The 20,545-nt window shown below is 42.1% G+C and overlaps 1 protein-coding gene across 1 annotated transcript in view; it reads left to right on the forward strand.

The window, feature by feature from the left end:
* Window positions 1-20,545, forward strand: part of NME8 (NME/NM23 family member 8) — a 2,398,321-nt gene that overhangs the window by 2,273,973 nt on the left and 103,803 nt on the right. The window contains exons 22-23 of the mRNA XM_069613833.1: window positions 1,589-1,654; window positions 16,707-16,772. Of these exons, the coding sequence (XP_069469934.1) occupies window positions 1,589-1,654; window positions 16,707-16,772 (132 nt within the window). The remainder of the gene's footprint in view (window positions 1-1,588; window positions 1,655-16,706; window positions 16,773-20,545) is intronic.

The raw sequence follows: 20,545 nt of genomic DNA on the forward strand, positions 1-20,545 counted from the left end.
TTGGGCACCTGGGCTAAGTTGTGAAAGTCCCCTGGTCTTCCTCTTCCATTACCTCTTGTTTTTCCAGGTCTTTGCTTTCTTTTTCATCATCGGCGCTTTGAAGTGATTTGTGATTGCAATCTAGCGTGGCATAAAACACTGGTAAAGACAATTAGCAAGTTCAATTATTAAACTTCAAAGCTTTAATGGCAAGGTACATTTGTCATGTTAGAGCAATATTGTAAATTAAAAGTTCAGTATTACTATCATGTGAGTACCTCGTGCTTTTGAACAATCTTGTTCCCTTTAGACAGTTGGCATTTTCTTCTGTCAGTTGTGGTCTTGTTTTCCATCTCAAGACTTCTGGTGTACAAACATGTCCTTCTTTCTTATTACTAAGATCCCAAAATGCTGAAGACTGCATTACGAATAATGTCAACTATTAGGTAAGGCACTCCTACCTTATTTAAGTTGAGAGAACTGTTACTCTGAGTTTCAAAATAGCTCTTGAGTGTAGGTCAAATTAATCTAAATCACTAAGGTTCATGTACATCTCTTCACTTGTTTTGCTGGTGATTCGTTAAAGTGCAGTAACGGCACCAGTAACTTCATCGCTGGAAATAAACATTGAGGGGGAAGCAATATTTTTAAAGCCACTATCCAACACTTTCCCCAAATATTCTAGGTCTGGAGTTTGTTTATATAAATGCCTTCTTCTATTCTTTGACCTTTACAACTTATCCAGAACAGGACTGCAAGACTCGTCCTTGGCCTCAAGCCCAGGCATCATATCTCTCAAGCACTGAAATCTCTTCACTGGCTCCCTGTGGCTGCAAGGATCAAATTCAAGACCCTCTGCATCGTCAACAAGGCTTTCTGGGGCCTGGTACTGCTCTACTTCCAACTTTCTCTTCCAAAACATCGTCCTTCTCAAGCAGAGAGTTGGGGGCAGATCTCTCTCCTCGGCTGGGGCCTCCCTCTGGAGCAGCCTCCCTGCTTCTCTCAAATTTGAGCAGAACCACCTGTAGTTCCGGAAGCAACTCAAGACCTTCCTTTTCGCTTGCGCTTTCTCGCTTGCACATCCCTGCTGATGTACCTGACTGCTCCGCGCACTGGTCACATGGATACCCTCTGACCTCGGGGCCAGGCTCCTGCATGTCCAGTAGCCCTCGGACTGCCTCCAAGCTTCCCCAGCACTTAAGGGTCTGTTCCTGCAACCCTGCAGTCCCTTCTCTCTGCATGTATGAGCCACCTGTTGGCTGCACTTATTGTTCTATCTGCGCTTCTCCCTCCGCCCCCGGGACTTCTCCATTTCCCTTTCCCTGCACTTGTGCGATCTGATTGACACAAGACCTAGTAAGATTGCTGTTTTGTCCTCCCTTTTTCCCCCTCCTTGTCTTGTCGCGCCTATAAACACTTGTGTAGAGGTGCGTTATAAATGCCATATCATATCATTTATCATATCATATATCATAAATGTACCAGTCCTAAAATATGTTAGGAGGGGTGTTTAGTGGGTTAGACAATATATCGTTTCTCCATCAATGTTTATTTGCAGCGATGAAATCACCTATAACTTCACTAACCTGGTCCTTGTTTGCTTTTACAGCACAAGAAGACATCCAGGCTACGGATCCCGATGCCAAGGTTGAATCTGAAAGTGCCAATGTTCCAGGTATGTACATCCGAAGAGTGTATCATCCGCTTGGTGCAGAAACCTGATTGCAAGTAAGGTGTGATTTAAATATTATCAATTGTTTTACTACAAGCCTGTCAAGTTATTCCAAGACTGAGTGTTTGCCTTTTGAGGGTTTTGCAAAGTTGCAGTTACCTTTATTGGTATGCTTCACTTATCTCTGTCATTTAAATGCAAAGGAGGGTATAACACTCTGGGTCGGGGAAACTCTGGGTCGGGGTAAAAGCTGGAAAACGCCAGAATAGTACTCAAATACAAACAAAGTGAATGAAAATCACCTGAAAAAGATGAGAAACACATGGAGAGCACTTTAAGATGATATATCATGAATGTGTTGCTGTCATTAAGCCATTGCTGACCAGAATATGCCTTGTAACAGGTACAAATGCATGGAAAAGGCAAAAACACTATGACCATGCAGACATTTCGAATTAAAAACAGTTGGTACTCCTCCTTGAAGACCTGAACATCCACCTGGATGCTACCTGCCCTTCTTCTGGACTCTTTCGCAACCTCTGTGACTCTCTCTGTCTATTCTTCCCTGTGGAAAGACTCAACCTGCAGGGCACACCTTGGATGTTCTGATCTCCTCAGACCGCCCCCTCTGTAACCTTCTCACTACTCCTCTCTTGGAGTGATAATTTTTTCCATTCCTCTTACCTCTCTCTCTCTACCCCTCAGGCCAAGCTGACTCCAGCACTGCCACCTAGCTTCTCGGTCATCTGACCAATGTAGCGTGGTTCAGTTGAGGCTTTCACCACCACATTCTCTCCTTCTGCACCCTTCGCTGACTCCCACACTGACACAGCCCTCTCTAACTTTCATCTCTCCATCTCTAACAGTCTGGATGTCCTTGCCCATGCCATGAGGATCCGCTTGAAGCCCAAATTCAAGTGCAACTCTTGGTACGATTCCGACCTCGCTGCCCTTAAAGACAAGTGTAGGCCGGCAGAGAGGAAGAGGAGGGCATCAGGCGCACCTCCTGACAAACTGGCCTGCCGCCTGCTCAAAAGGCAGTAAGACTCTCTGTCCTCTCTAAGAAGAGAGCCTACATCCAAGCCTGCCTCTCTGCGGCATCTAACAATTCGGCCAAACCTTTCAAAATCTGCAAGGAGCTGGCCAAGCCTGCTGCAGTCTCAGCCTCTCCTGTTCCCTCTAAGGCTGACTGCACGGCCTTGGCTTCTCATTTCACCACTAAAACTCAGAACATCCTACCCACCCTCTCTTCCTCTACCTCTTATTCTTTCTCCTCTACTACTTCTGGCATGTCTGAAGCCGTCTCTCCTCCTCCTTTGTCCTCCTTTCCCCTGTTCACTGCTGACGATGTTTCTAGATAAGTCTGTTCCAGGAAAGTCTTGTCATAGCAGGTTCTCACCTGCTCATCCAGAACCATCAAGGACTACGTCGACACCCTTGCTCCAGCCTTGTCCGATTTCTGCAATCACTCCTTTGCCACTGGAACTTTCCCCTCCCACTTGAGCACTAAAGAAGCCCTCAGCTGATCCTTCCTCTTTGGCTAACTATCACCCTATTTCCATCACTCCTTTCCTGTGCAAACTCTTGGAAAAGCTGACCATCTCCCAGATTAAGCTGCATACCGAATCTGTTGGTTGCCTCCACGACCACCGGCCTGGCTTCAGGGCTCCCAGAAGCATGGAAACTGCTCTCCTGAACACACATGAAGCCCTGCTCTCGAACCTTGGATCTAATCTCCCTTCTGTCCTCATTCTACTCGATTCATCCGCTGCGTTTGACATGCCATCCTGCTCAAACATCTCTGTGACAACCTGCGTATCACTGATCAGGCCCTGGCCTGGTTGACCTCCTTTCTCTCTGGCCAACCCTCTCAGATCCAACTGGGGTCTTTCCTCTCTTCTATCTCTCTCTATACTTGTGGTGTTTCCCAGGGGTCAAACCTCTCTCCCTGGCTGTTCAACCAATACCCAGCACCTCTTTCCGTCCGCATCCCTACTTTCTGCTCCAATTTTCAGTGTTATGTGGATGACACCCACCTCTCTTTCAGGCTCCCCTCAGCCACCTCGGCTCCTTCTCTCATACCAGACTGTCTGGCCACAATTCAGGAATGGTGTGCCACCAACGATCTCTGCCTTAATGCCAGTAAGACTGAGATCCTCCTCATTGGGACACCTGCTCCCTCCTTTCCTCTCTCTCTCTCTGGCCGCCCACTTTCGGCCCCCTTACTGCTTCTTCGTGTGAGGCTAAGAACCTTGGTGTCATCTTCAACTCCACTCTCTTCTTCTCTCCTCACATCTCTGATGTCTCTTAAGAAGTTAAACTATCAGCTGCACCTCCTAAGAGGCATCCCTCCTTTTCTCACTTCCCCCAGAAGCTCACTGTCTCCAGAGCTATGGTCCTCTCTAGGCTAGACTACTGCAACAGACTCTTTCTAAATCTGCCTGCCTCTACTCTTTAACCTTTACAACTTATCCAGAACAGGACTGCAAGACTTGTCCTCGGCCTCAAGCTAGGGATCGTATCTCTCCAGCACTGAAATCTCTTCACTGGTTCCCGGTGGCTGCAAGGATCAAGTTCAAGACCCTCTGCATCGTCCACAAGGGGCCTGGGACCACTCTACCTCCACCTTTCTCTTCCAAAACATGTTCCTTCTCAAGCTCTCCGCTCATCTACCTCCAACTCTCTGAGGGTCAGACGCTTCTCTAAGTACAGAGTTGGGGGCAGATCTCTCTCCTCGGCTGGGGCCTTCCTCTGAAACAGCCTCCCTGCCTCTCTCAAACTTGAGCAGAACCACCTCTTGTTCCGGAAGCTACTCAAGACCTTCCTTTTCTCCCCCTGCAGATGTTCCTGACTGCTCCACGCACTGGTCACCTGGATACCATCTGAACTCGGGCCCAGACACCTGCATGTCCAGTTGCCCTTGCACTGCCTCTGGCCTTCCCCCAGCACTTAAGGGTCTGTTCCTGCAATCCTGCAGTCTCTTCTCTCTGCACTCATTTGGCACCTGCTGGCTGCACTTATTAATTTACCTGCACTTCTCCCTTCCCCTCCCCCCTGGCATGTCTCCCCTTCCCACTTCCCTGCACTTGCAGGGAAGTGGCAATAATAATAAACAAACAAACTTGCGCCATCTGAACGACACAAGGCCTAGTAAGATCATTGTTCTGTCCTCCCTTTGTTTCCCCCTCCTTGTTTTGTCGCGTCTAGCAACACTTGTGTACAGGCGCGTTATAAATGCCATATCGTATCATGTAGGTTTTAGAAGAAAGTTTTGGGATAGAAAAATATGAAAGAAGATGTTGTTATTAACTCTTTCAACCCCAGAAAACCTTTTAAATACTTAAAAGGACCCAGAACACTGATTAAGGGCATGATACTTCAAATGTAAGCGTTCAAATCTCACTGATACAATGATTAACACTTCATAAGTATGCTTTGGAATACAACCATTTTAAATAATATGCTTTTGTTACCTCATACCTACCCATAAACTATTTAAGGAAACGCCCTTGGAATTTTACAGAAACAAATGGTAATTCCACTCTAAGTATTCCAACTTCAGTGCAAAGCGCATGTACACTGCAGAAGAATAATTTGGAATATGAAAATGTGGAATAATACGCTGTCATTAATCTATTTCTGCCTAAGACCCAGTTGAAAGAGCAATATGTGTCCAGAATAGCCGGAAATGGTATGTCACGTTCAAATAAGCACACCAATCTATGTCAGAATGGCATGTATACTTTAGAAGAATATTATGGGAACAGTAAATCTGAAACAATATGCTATCCTTTTCCATTTCATGGCCAAACCCATTCTAAACAACTGAAAGTGCCCTAAACAGTACCAGTACACCAACAGATTATTTTGAAATAGAACAATGTAATATGGAAAGCCGGTATTGATGAGAACCAATTCTAGGCATCAAAAAGTGCACTGAACAACCCAGAATCTAAGGGTATATACAACTGCTGTGCCTTTGGTACATAAGCTTGCGTCTGCATGTGTAATATCCTTATAACTCTGTGTGTATTATGGTGCATATTCCATTCCTCCTCTTGCTGTCCTTAATGGCCAATATTCTCACTGTTCTGGTTACTTATAGCACTCTCCTGTGCTTTCATTTACAATCTGTCTTTCTTTTGCTCTCCCAACATTGTGCCCCTTCTCATCCTCCTTCTCTCCTTCTGTTGACATACTTCCCTGCCTTCTGTTACAAATTCTATAAAAATAAACTGTGTGCATATGGTCTTCCTTTTGGTAGTGCACTGAAACTTTTTAGCGAAGCACCATTCCTTTTTCCCAATTACTTTTCATCAATGTGTCCAGATTTTATTTTTAAATGGTTTCTTTCCATTGCCTTTTTCTCACCTATGTAATGGGCCTATGCATGCTCATTGATATATGCTCTTTCAAAATGTCCCATTTATTACTAAAAAAAATGCCTATTGCTTACATTGAGATTAACAAATCAGGGGCACTCTACTGTGTGCCTAACAGAGAAGGTATCTGGCATTAATTCCAAAATAACTAACAAACCATTTAAAATGGGAAGTGGCTTGTGTCATTTTTAAAAATTGACCTAATGGGAACAATCTAGTTCACATATGTGTAATGACTGGGGACAGTTTCTAGTGTAAAACACTAGGCTCACAATATGGTTTAGTCACATATAGCTTTCTTGGCAAAACAACAATAATTCTTGACAAAACAACAATGTTTGAAAATATTTATCTTACTTAACTAAAAAACCAAGGGCTTAGCTACCCCATAATTTCATATAGTTTAATCAAGTGCTCCTCTAGCCCCTGGCTTCAACATAACATGAACAAATACCACAAAAAATGCTGTTCTCAAAACTTACTCAATTTTCAGTTTCTTCACCTGGTGTTTGTCATATGGACCTAAAGCTTAGCTTCCCTACTCAAGAAACACAAGCATTTTTTATTTTTATTTGATTCAGCTGAATTAAATCAACCTTTCAAAATGTATATATATAAATAACATAATACAAATGTATTACAAATATATAGAATTATATAGCTCAACAATAAAAACAAAAAACAAAAGAAAAGAAAAGCAAAATTCCATACTACATTCATTTATTCATTTCCATTTAAACAGAACATTTGCAATTTGTGCATTACCAGTGATAAGGCTACAATTTTCAACCAATGTGGTCAGATTCAAACTTAAGAGAAAGTTGATTGTTGCAATTTGTATCGGCATGTATGTGGAACTCAAAATAGCCGACCAGCATTGGTGGAACTCCAATTGCCCTAATAACTTGCAATGTCTTGAAAAATGAATCAGTCTAAGATTTCTCAATGCACCACACTCTGTGATCAAATGAAATAGGGTTTCAGGTATATCATGATTCAAAGAAACAAAAACGACAATAGTTAAGTTGTGGTGAAAGCTGTTTACGTTTGGCTTGTAAATCTTTAGTGATCCATAAGTTGAGTCGTAGGCGTAATATGTTCTCACCAAATATGGTGGCAGGGTGCGAACTTTTTTTGGGGTGAACCTACATAAGTCACCATCTCTGTACTGGAGACACAATTCTCTTGTTCTAATCCAGTCTGTCTCATATATCTTGGCTTTTGCCTTGTCAGGATTGGTGAGCAACAGTTCAATGGAAACCTGCGCATTGGCCAATATTTGATAAACTTTCTCTGTCCAAGCAATCACAAAGGTATGTTTTACAGAAAAGATGTATTGAGTTAGAATTTTTAGGATAACCAATAACTCTGTGGACACTAAACATTTCCTAAACAGCGCCGTAATGCGCCGATGATAGAGTGCCTGGAGGGAGACCGGGCCCAACTCAAATCTCAGCCAGGCTGCCGGAGTGCATTGTGATAGGTGTAAGATCTGTCTCCAAAATGTGGCCTCCCATTTATCAAATTTGAAAGGCAAATTAACTGGTAAGGTTTCGAGACCATATAATAGAGTTGGGACCACCTTCATATTCCCAAAGTGCCACACCGGTTTAATGGAAAATGTACCATATTTGTGCATGATAATATTTGCCTGCGAGGTTGCCGTGGCTAATTTGGCTTCTACTCGCACGATCTGGCCTTTGGCATGTATGTTTCCTTCAAAGGTTATACATAAGTATGTATATTGAGGAACCACTAACAAAGGAATATGATTAATGGACCAGACAAATGTTCTGTTCCCAATTCTTTTCGGCAAGTACATTACTACCTGGGTTTTGGTAGTATTAACTTTGAGCTCATTTTGTGTTGTGTAAGTTTCAAAGGCCGAAAGTAGGTTCTGCAAATCAGCACAAAGTCATCCGCATACATTAGTGTTTTTATCTGACAATCATTAAACTTGGGTGAGTCTGAAATTACTTTGTCAAAAATGACCCTGGCATCCTGAATGAAATAGTTAAATATTGCGGATGCTAGCTGACAGATGTATTAAAATGCAAAGCATAAATGATGTCACATAATGTCGAAGGGCATTGATCTCGGGCTAATTTCGCCATCAAGATGACACAAGAGATTGAGTCGAACGCTGCGTGAAGATCTACGAATGCAAAAAAGACTGGCTGTTTTGTCGACTGGCATTGTGCTTTGATGGCATTCAGGCAGAGTAGATTGATGTTAGTGCCCATGCCAGCGACAAAACCCGTCTGTTGAGAATCATGCAGCTGATGTTTCAGTATCCAGGCATTAAAGTCTTGTAGGATCAATTTTGTGAAGATTTTTCATGGAGCATCAAGTAATGCTATTGGGGGGTAATTTTGGGGAAGGCTGCGATCACCTTTTTTAAAGATTGGAATTATGATGGAGGTCCTCCATGATAATGGAACCATACATGATGTTAAAACTTGGTGATAAATCCTATCCAAGATCACTGCCCATTCATGTGGATTTGTCTTAAGCATCAGATTATTAAGGCCATCTGGACCCGCTGCTCTCGAGGAACTGGCTTTCATTATGAACTCTCGAAGGATGACAGTTAAATAGATAACACTCCATGGGCCTACTGATTTTCGTACATAATTTAAATTGGCAAACCGATTATCAGCATATAATTCAGAAAAATATTTTATACATTGTTGTTCCTGGACGCCATTAATCTGGGCGTTTCCTTGCATATTACAGGAGTGATTGGACAACATTTGCCACATTTCAGCCGAATTTTCATTTATCATGGCGCATTCCATCATTTCACTGGCTTGTTGAAACATGAAAGATTTTCTGCTGCGTAGCCAATTTTTGTATTGGCATTTAGCAGTTTTAAGGTCTTGCCTACAAGTCTGTGAATTTGTATCTGTAATTAGCCTTTTTATACGTCTGTATTCAGCACGTTTAAGTTTGATCTCTGGGTCAAATGAGTGCTTATGTCTAGTACTATTTTTAGATGGAATTGTAATAGTATTGACAAAGGGGCATAGTAGATCAGTGTATTGCACTGGGCTACTGGCCGAATTGTTGTGCTCTATGGAACGATGATAGGCAGCCAGTGTTGCTGTGTTCCACCGTAATCTGATCCTAGAGACATTAATGATTAGCTTTTGAGTGATCACTGGCCTCTCTATCTGGACAATATCCCATGCACTGTCCAAAGATAGTAGCATGTGATCACTTTGTTCATGGTCATTGACGATCATTTTAACCACATTTTGAAACAGGCGCGCATCGACATAAATATAGTCAATTATTCTGGTAGAAATGCCCCTGTGAAAGGTGTGCTGGGCTGGAATGTCCCCTATCACGGATCCATTCACCATGTAAAAGTTGCAAGCTTTCATGAATGAGATCCATCTGGACACTTCTTTTGTTGCGCGGTTGGTATTCCAACATTCCAGATTTATATCGCCCAGTATCATGGTGTTGGTAATCGGATCATTCATACATATTAGGTCGAGAATTCTGGCTAGACCACTGTAGAAGGCTTCATCAGACATGCCTTCTATGTTCCTGTATAGGTTGACTAAGGCTAATGTGTGGTCTTTAGTGGATATCTTTACTAACTGAATGTAGGCACTTTCAGAGGCCCATGGGGAGATGGTTAGACCCATTTTCTTGTTGACACCTACTAGGAGGCCTGAGGAAGCTCCTCCCTTACTTGGTATTGCAGGAAGCAGGACACTGTCATGGTTGACCCAAACTGGAGGGGTGACCAGCCAAGTTTCCTGTAATGCTATAATGTGATGAATGCTAGGCAATTGTTTGGTGGAGAATTGCAGATGAGAGTGCCCTTGGGTGTTGCAACTTGTAATTTTCTGGGGCAGTTTTACTTGCTGAGTTAGTGGTTAATTGAAGGAGGAGACCGGGCCCATTGCACCTCTGCTGGCTGTTTCCTGGGACCCCAAATAGATGTTAGGTCTTTGATTGTCACATTGTGATCTGTCTGCCAGCTGAGCTGGATCTTGTGCAAGCAAAAATCCCAATTCAAATAATTGTATCTTTGACTGCCAGATTGTATTCAGAACCACCCCAGAGCGGATCCATAGTCTAACTGTGGACCACGTATCCTCAGATATGAATTCAATTTGATCGATGTCTCTTGAAGAGACATCCTCGAGTGCCACCACATCACTAAAGATATTCAATATGCTTCGCCTGTGAGATCATATTTTGGAAAACCGCCTTTACAGCATTTCAGGATCAGAGTGTGATAAAATTAATTTGTTGGATGTGATGGTTTTGATGATTTATGTGTTAGAGGCTTGCAAGAATCCCATCTCATTAGTTGTTGATCTGTGTGTTGAGGTGTATTCATTGAATGTGATTGTGTTTCTCGATTGTGACAAAGGGGTTTGTCATAAGCCCTCCTCATTGGTTGCTGGTCTATATACGATAATTGCTTATGGGTCAACTGATTTTCCATCAAGGATAATGCTTCAGTTGAGTCTGCGATGATTTGGTCAGTCATCACTGGCTGCCCAGTCAACGATTGACGTGTGGATTTGTCTCGCATGGTTTGTGTACAAACTCCCTGCTGCTGATCTTTTGGGGAAGCAATCGTGCAGCTAGCTATGTGTCGACCATCTGTTTCAGTTCTGCCAATACTGCTTTGTTTTGTACACCTTCCATAGAGGACGGTGTCAAATCCAAACCAGAAAACATAACTGATTTCTTAACAGATTTGATGGGGGCAGATGTTTTTTCTATGCACTCTTTTTGCTCAATAATATGAATTAGATCATTAAGAGGAGAGTGGGAAGTGACAGGTGTAACTGAGTCGGTTCTCCTTAGGGGGCTAGTATCTTGGGGTTGTAGGTCGGCGCAGTTTGAAGCTGGTGCGATTGCGTTTTGTTTGGCCTTTGAACTTGGAACAATAATTTGAGTTTTGGGTTTAGTAGTGTTACCGAGTACCTGAAAAAAGGCACTTAGGGTGCTCTTCGCTATCTTGGTTCCACCCATATTTTGGGATTGTTTTGGAAACATGCGGGGCCCTTTAACGGCTGGCTTGGTGTACTTGGTTGTGCAATTTGCAGCACGCACTGCCAAGGACATCTGGGCCTGTGGCACAACCTTTTCGCCCATAGCAGTAGTGGCAACATTTGCGGGTGGTGACACTGAGGAGACCCAAGAATCATCGGCTGAGGATCTAACATTTGCATCAGGGGGTGTCTCAATGGGTTGAATTATCCCTGCAATGGCTGGGAGGTGACAGACTAGTCCGGTTAACGGGTCCAGCGGGGCCTCTCCCACCCCCCATATCCTCTTGGGTATTATATTCTCCCACGGCAATTACTGAGTTTTCTAGTTCTCTGGGAAGTGGTTTGCCATGTTCTTTGATGCCCTTTAGCACTGGACAGTTGTCATTTAGCCATTTAACTAAACCATCAAATTGGCAAGTTTGTCTAGTTAACCTTGCATCCAGAGTCCCAAACAACTTAACTAGACTCATAATTGTGGTATTGATTGCTATTAGAGCAGGTTTTAGCATGGATATGTGGTGCAAGTATTCCACATTAGACACTGGTCTGTGAGCTCTTGGAGTTGGGTGCACAAAAGAATGCAGCATGGAGTGCGCCTCCGCCAAAGTGGAGTTAAGTGTGATCGATTGCGGGGTGTGGGAACTCTTCTTATCCATGATGGGGATTGGCGATTCACATTGGCTGGGATAGATAGAAATGCCTGTGGAATCTCGGCTCAACACTGGAAATCAAATGGGTGATACGTGGCAACCCTATGACTGAGTCAAGGATTGGGTTATCCGATAGTGGATGGTGGTGCCCCCGCTCACAAGAAATCACAGGCCGTTTACATGGTGATTTGTTTATGCGCATACCAGTTGTCCTAGAGATATTCGTCGGGTCTGTTGGCGGCGCCCCCAAAATGGCGTTAAGGGCTATGATAGATTGTGAGGAAGTTGCCGGTTTCATGCCGCCACTTGTATTGCGCAGATGCGTTGAACAGACAGGGGTAATGGTAATAGCAGAGTGATATGTCTGTGTGGTTGCAGCGGGGCCATTAAAAATGGAGGTCGCATGGCAGGCATATCAGTTTTCAATGAGTATGCAGTAAAAGCCATCTCCCGTAGGTCCTTGCGTTTAGCCGTGTATGTCCAGATAATATTGCCACTAATGCTCTCACAGCCTCGCGGCTTCTCAGCTAAGTGGCGAAGCGGTGCTTAAACGGTGCTTCCACAAGTGCGCGCACGCTGTGCGCGGAGGTACTCGCAATAGAGTGGAAGTTGCGTTGTTGAAGCTGCATGAGCAATGGGTGGTCCAACAGGGCACCTTGGTTAAAATTGCTGAAATCCACAGCAAAAGGCAAAAGTCTGTAGTAGAATACAGGCAGAGTCCAGGAAAGCAGCGTAGCTCGTGGCGAAGCGGGTGCTTAAACGGTGCTTCCACGAGTGCATTACATGTGTGTGTCACAAAAACCCCTAAAAACGAAATTCAGTTCAGTGAGTTCTGGTTCAAGGCTACATTTTCATAAGGGTGTGAGTCAGCCCTGGCTCACTTACAACTTTGTACACAAAATATGAATATTTACAAAATACAAAAGTCAATTTATAATACTTTCTCTTATTAATGTTGATCCAAAATCACTATACTTCTATACAAAACATATTTTGTTGTAAAAAACGAAAAGTTATTTTTTTTTATGTCTTTTTTCTCAATTCATTCTATGCATGGGCATACATGCATCAGCTCTAGCCGCACTCATTCCTATTCATTTGAATCACATTTTCATGAATTTCTATTTATTTTTCTGTCTCAATATTAATACACATAGACATCTACACCAAGCTTATTTTTGCTGGTGTTGTATAAAAGAATGTCATTTTATTAGAAAAACAGCATATTCCTGATTTCTCATACAGAACTGATCCACGGTTGCTTCAATACCAGAGCTATCTCATGTTTTCCCTGGTGTCTTGCCTTTCACAAGGAATGCAAACAGCTCTGTTTTTCTGCAACTATTAATCACTTCCTTGTTTCGTGTCAGCTCGTATCTCAGCTTTGAAAAAGTCTTCGAAACTCCCTAGTCCATTTCAAAGCAACACAATGCTGTATCCATTTGAAACATAAATCTTGCATTGCACAAATCTGCGTGGTTTCTATCAATTATGCACACATCGTACTTTAAATACATTTCTATCTCCTTTTCACTCGTAGGGCATGCCATTGTTCAAACTGTCTTCATTTGTTCAAAGAAAAAAAATAAACTGTTGTTTCAGCTCACAACCCAGCCTGAGGAATGCTTTAACTGCATGCTTTCCAAGCAGGAGAAATGCTTGCAGAATTTTTTTCCACTCCTGTCCTGTTTTCTTCCTTCGTTTACATATTCTGTTAGTCGGATTTATATCGTTCTTGGGTTTCCAATCTGTCCAGAGTTGTATCTCTGTGCTTATTGATTTTATTTATTTTTAACTCCTTACTTGGTGCCAATCCTTTGTTTAAAATGTGTTGTGTAACACAAATGGGGTTTTGCATAGCTACTTTAAAGTAAATCACCACCTTTTACATTTCAAAACAACAAATATGAGCAAGCACCATCAATTGCTGCTCAATTCGCTTATTACAATGACCTATCTATTCTTTTAATTGGCACCAATTGTTTTGCAACTTTATCTTTAATCACTGTTACCTTCTCAGCTCTTCACAATTCTATCCCTACTCGATATTTTACTCAACAAACAACATTTGGACTAGTCAGACATTTACATATTATAAAACACTATGATCACCTCTTCCCTCGCCCTTTTGCCCTGTACAGGGTTTAAGACATCACCTTACCTGATCCTGACCACGCATTTTATATTTCACCCTACTCCCGCTGGAGTTTGAAATGTCTTCTTCTAATTCCCTTGAATTAGGATCCTTAGGCGGTCTCTCTGTTGTCACAACATTTGCTGTTACTTAAAATTATCATAATCCCCTTCATTTGTACATAAACATGTTTATTCATTTTCTGTTGCCTCTGTCTTTCATAATACATACCAAAATTCACAGATGTCTGGTGTGCTATGCTGGCGGTCATGAGGACATGCTTCTGACAGAAATTAGATCATACTGCAGTTTGTCACTCACCTATCATCTTTTCTGCCTGCCAGCACATCACCATCAAGCTTGGGTCCTTGTCCCTGAATCTTATGAAAGACTTAGGGCCCCATGTTTGGGCATCAGATGAACTGAGGGCCCTACTCCCCATCTTCCATCAAGCACCAGACATCTATGAACACTCCTCAGAAAGAGACAAGAGAAAATCAGAGGCCTGGGAGCTTTTAATCATAGCCTTTATTGTTGGAATACCAGGACACACTAAAAGACATTTAGCCTTTAACCTGCTTTTATAGCCTTCAAAGATTTTGCAACATTTTAATGCAAATTAGTACCTTGGAAAATGGTATGCTTATTTTACACTTAGCTCGACACAACTCCTGCCAAGAACATGTTGATGCATCAATATCTAATCCTCATCTGATTGCTGAGGTCCTGCCAAGTTAGTGCTATGTACTGTTGCAGAAATGTATATATACTCTATTATATGGTGCCAGAATAACACAGCTGGTCTCTCAGAATAGCCTACATGACACACGTTGTGCGCTCTTCAATAAGAACATAGATACATTTATCCAAGCTTCCTTACTTATCTGACCTCATCACAATCTTCTCTGGCTTTCCAATTTGCATTTTTAACCTAACAAACCTAACTACCTCACTGCAAGATGCTGCCAAAGACTATCGCCAAAGTATCAGCCTCTGTTGCTTTTCTGAAAACTCTTGGCATCGTTCATAGTTCCTCACACCTGGCTGTGGCCTGGAAACCATTTTGCACTCGAGTTATCCATTTTGAAATATATTTTTGTCTGACAGTGTATTTTTCTTCAGGGAGCTATTATTTATTTCATTAAGCATCTCTCACTTTGTATACTTGTGCACTTATGGAGTGTGTGTAACATTAAAAGGACCCTTAATTTCCTTGGCTATCCCAACCCAAATATGCGCAGTGCCATGTGTACTTTTTACTTTTATTAAAGGCACTCTAATCCTGATTTCTAACAATAATGGATGGGAGAGTGAACTTATTTGATCTGCCTACCATGTTATCTATGTTCAGTTGAGGGGGGAGGGGGTGGCACCTCCTATACTTGCCTATAAATTGTCCTCTCTACTCTGCTGCTGTTGTTGGCTCCCATGTATTGATCCCTTGCAATCTGCTCTCCTACCATGCACTTCCCCTACGGCCTGTAAAGCACTTTGTTGCTTTCCAGAGCTAGGTCTGCACACAAATACAATAATAATAATAATAATAATAATAATAAGTATCAATAATGGAAAGGTACGTTTGTCATGTCAAAGCAATATTGAAAACTACAACTCCAATATTACTATCAAGTGAGTTCTCGTTGTTTTTTAACTATCTTGTTCCCTTTAGACAGGTATTTTTGTCTGTATTTGTATTTATTGAGAAATACAATTCATGCAAAGGGATGCAGGAAGAAAAGAAGTAAATTTAGTTTGAATGAGTAGAGAGGTTATGGGCTTTGAGGCGGGTGTGGAATGGATTCAGGGACGGAGAAGCGCGATTGGTGAGGGGCTGAGAGTTTCAAAGTTTAGGTGCGAGAAGCGAGAAAGAGCGGAAACGAGAAGAGGCACAAGGAGGGGCAGGAGCAGCAAGGTGGAATTAAGACTGTGACCGCAGGGTCCGAGAAGGAGTGTAGAGAGAAATAAGAGAACAAAGGTAGGGAGGAGTGAGACCATGTAAGACTAGGAATTGGAATAAGAGACTAGAGTCAAAAGAAAGAAATGAAATCAGCAAAAGAGAGGAAGTGATGGAGATGCGAGGCTGAAGAAGGAATTATAAATAGAACAAAGCGGTGTAAGATGAGAGTTAGGAAGACGGACTAACAGGGCAGAACAATAGTCAATACAGGAAAAAATAAGTGAGACAATAAGGAGTTTGGTAGCAGAGAAGAACAGAAAAGGGTGCGCGCAACGAAGATTATAGAGATGGAAACGGCAGACCCAAGCCTTTTTAGAAATATGAGCAGAAAAGGATAACGAAGATTCGAAGATGATACCTAGAATTTTAGCAGCAATGAAAAGGAAAGAGGTGTAGGAGGGAAGAGAAGAGAGGGTGGAGGAGGAAGGCGAGGTTGCGTATTAGCTGGAAAAAAGAGGAGCTAAGTTTTGGTAGAATTAAGATAGAGAAAGTGAGAGGTCATCAAGACTGGATTGTGTAAAGACAGCTGAAACAGTGGAGTGAAGGGTGTCAGCAAAAGAAAAAAATAAGAAGAAGATTTGGTGTCATCAGCGTAGAAGTGACAAGTCTCTGTTATTTGTAGTCTTGATTTCTATCTAAAGACTTCTTGTGCAAAAACATAGCCTGTTTTTTTCACTCTACTAAGATCTCAAAATGCTGAAGATGTGTTAATGCTAATGTCAACAATTAGGCAAGACACTCCTACTGTGTTTAGGATGAGAGAACTGTTACTCTGAGTTCCAAAATCGTTCTTTAGTTCAGCCCGAATTAATCAAAATCACTAATTTTGCGCTAGCAGATATATCTCTTCACTTCTTTTGCTGTTGTTTATTATTGTGTACTAACTTGTTTCTTGTTTGCGTTTGCAGGACAAGAAGACATTCCGGCTACTGATCCCAATGCTAAGGCTGAATCTGAAAGTACTACCGTTCCAGGTAAGTAACTCCGAAGATTTTAGTGTCCCTGATTGCAAGCAGTTGTGATTTGATTTAAATAATATCATCAGTCAAAATGGTCAAACTGGTAATCTCATAGGATTTTTGCTTGTTCTAGGGGGAATTGGCAGTAGCACAGAATGACAATCCTCTCACTGTATGATTGTCAGTTTGGATCTATGAGCATAGAGCCGCTTTCCCCATTTCCCCCCCTCCTTTTCTCTGCTTTCAGGGGGTACCCCCCAGACCACGCTTCCCACTACGTGCCTGCACACCACCATGTCCCATCCTGACCCCAAAAAAACTTGTTTCGGGGTTGCGCTGGTGCTGCACATCTCTGGATTCCATTATGGGTAAGCACAATGCACTTTTTTCAGCATCTAGTTGATGTTGCACTTCCCCAAGCAGTCTGCAGACTGTAATTGGTCATGCTGATCTAAGACTGCGTATGAGGGAGGGCATAAAACGGTGCTTTGGGGTAAAAGCGAAATACACGGGAACGGTACCAAAATATTTACAAAGTGAATAAATACCACCTGAAAAAAGATGGAAAACATATGGAGAGAGCTTTAAAGATGATAAATCAGCAATACTTTCCTTTCATTAACCCACTGTTGAATAGCATTGGCATTTTAACAGGTAAAAGTACCTGGAAAGGGCTAAAGCACAATGAACTTTCAAAATACCAATTAAAAACAATTGATGCAAATATGTAAATCTTAGAAGAATGTTTAGGGAGAGGAAAATATGAAACAATATAACCCATTCCTGCCCGGAAAACTTTCTAAAGAGTTAAAAGCGCCTGGAACAGCCATTAAAAGCATTTTACTTCACATGTAAGCATTCAAATTTAGCTGCAATATTTATTAACACTTCATATGAATATTGTGGACTTCAGCCATTTTAAACAATATGCTTTTGCTACCTCATTCCTGCCTATAAACTAGGACGAACCTCTGGAACAGCACCGAAATACATGGTAAAGCCACATTAAGCATTTCAATTTGGCTGGACACGCCATCAAAGCTTCAGAAGAACAATTTCAAAACGAAAAAGGTGGAATATGTTGTCATTAAACTGTTTCTGCCTAAAACCCTCTTGAAAGAGCAAAATATGTCCCAAACAGCTCAATGTAAGTATACCAATGTATGTCAGAACGGCATTTAGAATATCATACAATGATATGGTATTCTTTACCATTTAATGGCCAAAACCCATTCGAGACAGATGAAGTTGCCCAGATCAAGATGAAATTGCCTAGAACAGGATGATTAAGAGCAAGTAATGCATTCTAATCTTGCTGGCATAAGTACAAGTATATCAGAAGAATATTTTGAGATTGATAGGAAGCCCACATTGACAGGAACCGATTCGAGACATCAAACAGTGCACTGAACAGCCCGGAATTGCATAGCACATGCAATCTAAGCATTCACATATAACTGACAAGATATCTGTACTAGGTCTTTCGAATTATAATAATCTGAGATAGAGTTGATCTCATTAGCCAGCCTTGACCATAATCCATTTCAGAAATCAAAAAGTAGCTGGAACTGCCCAGAACAAGATGGTGATAGCAACTGATACACTAGCTGAGTTAAATTCAAATATTTCAGAAGAATATTCTGAATTGGAAAATGTAAAATGGGACGCTCCCCTTAACCAGTACTGGCAAGAAATTATAACAGACATACAACAGTGCCTTGAACACACTGGAATGGCTTTGAGCAGGTGATTTGACAACTGGATGAAATAAATAACTATATTTCAGAATAACGTTTTGTAATAGAAAATGTGAGCTGGGTGATCTCATTGAATGGTGTCAAGTGGATTTTCAGAATCATCCTTTTGGACAGATTATCTGAGCCACCCTGTTCTGATGGATAGGAAAAGACACATATGTTTAACCAAACTCTATTTGGGTAGCGTGACTGAGAAGTAAGACTTACACTTGGAAGTTTGAGTGTGGTGAAGTATTCAGTTAAGCATACACAGAGCACTCTTAATACAAGTTAGGCAGAATGTTTAAAAATACAGTCATTTATTCAAGCTTTAGACACACTCTTAGCAATGAAAAACCACAGGTAAGTAACACACTAACCAATTCACTACTAATATATGTGCTCTAGAGTCACATGACCCAAAGTAGTTCTGGTTAGAAGTCTATTTTATTATATTTTTTTTTATTTTATTTGCTTTAAAATGTAATCAACAATTTATTTTAGTAAAAAAGCAAAACGACAAATCTTATTTACAGTTTACATTTTTAAGAGTCTGAACAAGAGTTCGAAAAGCTAAAAGGCAGTTTGTAAATGTCTGTTAGATAACAGTTGAAGAAAGGTTCTCAGCAGGCCCTACCCCAATCCAACCACATTAGGGTAGGCCAGGGAAGGATATGTGACCGGAAAAAGGTCTTTACTCCCTTTGCACACTATGGAGATAGGGGGCTAGTGTTATGACTGATTTTCTATACTCTGGCCTGGTGGACAGATGTATAGACGGCCAACCTATATTGTGACATGGACAACTCTGGGAAGCTGTAGCCAAACCAGTTTAGGTAGCACTGACAGGCAGTCTAGGCTAAGTTCTTCAGAGGTGGTGAGCTTCTAAAGGGTCCACAATGAGGACACACATTGGGAGTCACAGATTGCACTTAGACAGGATGTATAAAAATGCAGTTATTTAATTATGACCAAAACATACTATAAGAAAATGAATACAAGCAGGTACACTTATCAGACAATACTATCAAACTAAATCCATATATACATTCACAGGTTCAAATGCACAATACAAATCAAATACTCCTGCAAAAGAATGAATAGGTAAGTATTATACACCAAAATGTCCAGAGAGATGATTCCTAGCTAAAATTGCCCAGCCCAAATTGCCAAGGGCGTTGTGCCCTATTGTTCAAGATACAGTTCCACAGAATTTAGGATGCAGGGAAAAATGCAGGTAGGGTCTCTGGGGTCCAGTGAAGGGTTCTTAGAGTTAGGGTTCAATGTAGACTAGTGCCCAAAATTATCCCTAACAGTCAGAAGTCTTGCAAAGGCAAGCAATGGAAAAGCCAATAGTGTTAGAAATTGGATTATTATAAGCCCATTGACTTATAATGGGAGTATAGGGGTACGTTTAAAGCTCTGTAACTTACCCCCCTTACTCCAAAACTAGTCTTGGTAGAACAAAGGAAGGGTGTCCTATGTTGCTTTTCCCGCCAAAATCCACGGTCCTCGATTTTCAGGGGTTGCAGGTTCGAGCTTCACTCCGGTTGGGATTTTATGCTGGTGCAAGGACTCTCGGTCAAGGAATGCAAAAAAAAATGATGCAGCACCCCTCTCAGGACTGGACTCATGTCAGGTAGGCAGGTTTCGGACGGTGCATGCTGGGCACAGCGATGTAACAGGACTCAGTAGCCTCAGTCAGACTTACCGGTCTTTCGCAGGTCCCCTTTGTGCTATAAAGCAGACATTTCGCAGAGGGTGCCCTTGCAGTGGCAGCTGAGGGTGTGTCAAGTTTCAGGTGGAAACTCGGAACAGTGACGGAGTTAGCTCAAAAACAAAGCTGGTCAGCCACAGGACGGTTCCAGGGCACTTCCGAGGGCAGTTTTTGTGCTGGGCACCGAGCAGACTTTGGGAATGGATGGTCCCTCCACTCCAAAGGTCGTAGCACCTTTGCAGGGCTACTAAAGATCACGAGAAAGACAGGGCTCCACCAGGGCTGCAGCAGAAGTTGGTTGCCAGGCCTCCTTCAGTCAGGTTTCTTCACGGGTC

This window comes from Ambystoma mexicanum, chromosome 5p, assembly GCF_040938575.1.
Source record: "Ambystoma mexicanum isolate Mex_15411 chromosome 5p, UKY_AmexF1_1, whole genome shotgun sequence".
NCBI lineage: Eukaryota > Metazoa > Chordata > Amphibia > Caudata > Ambystomatidae > Ambystoma > Ambystoma mexicanum.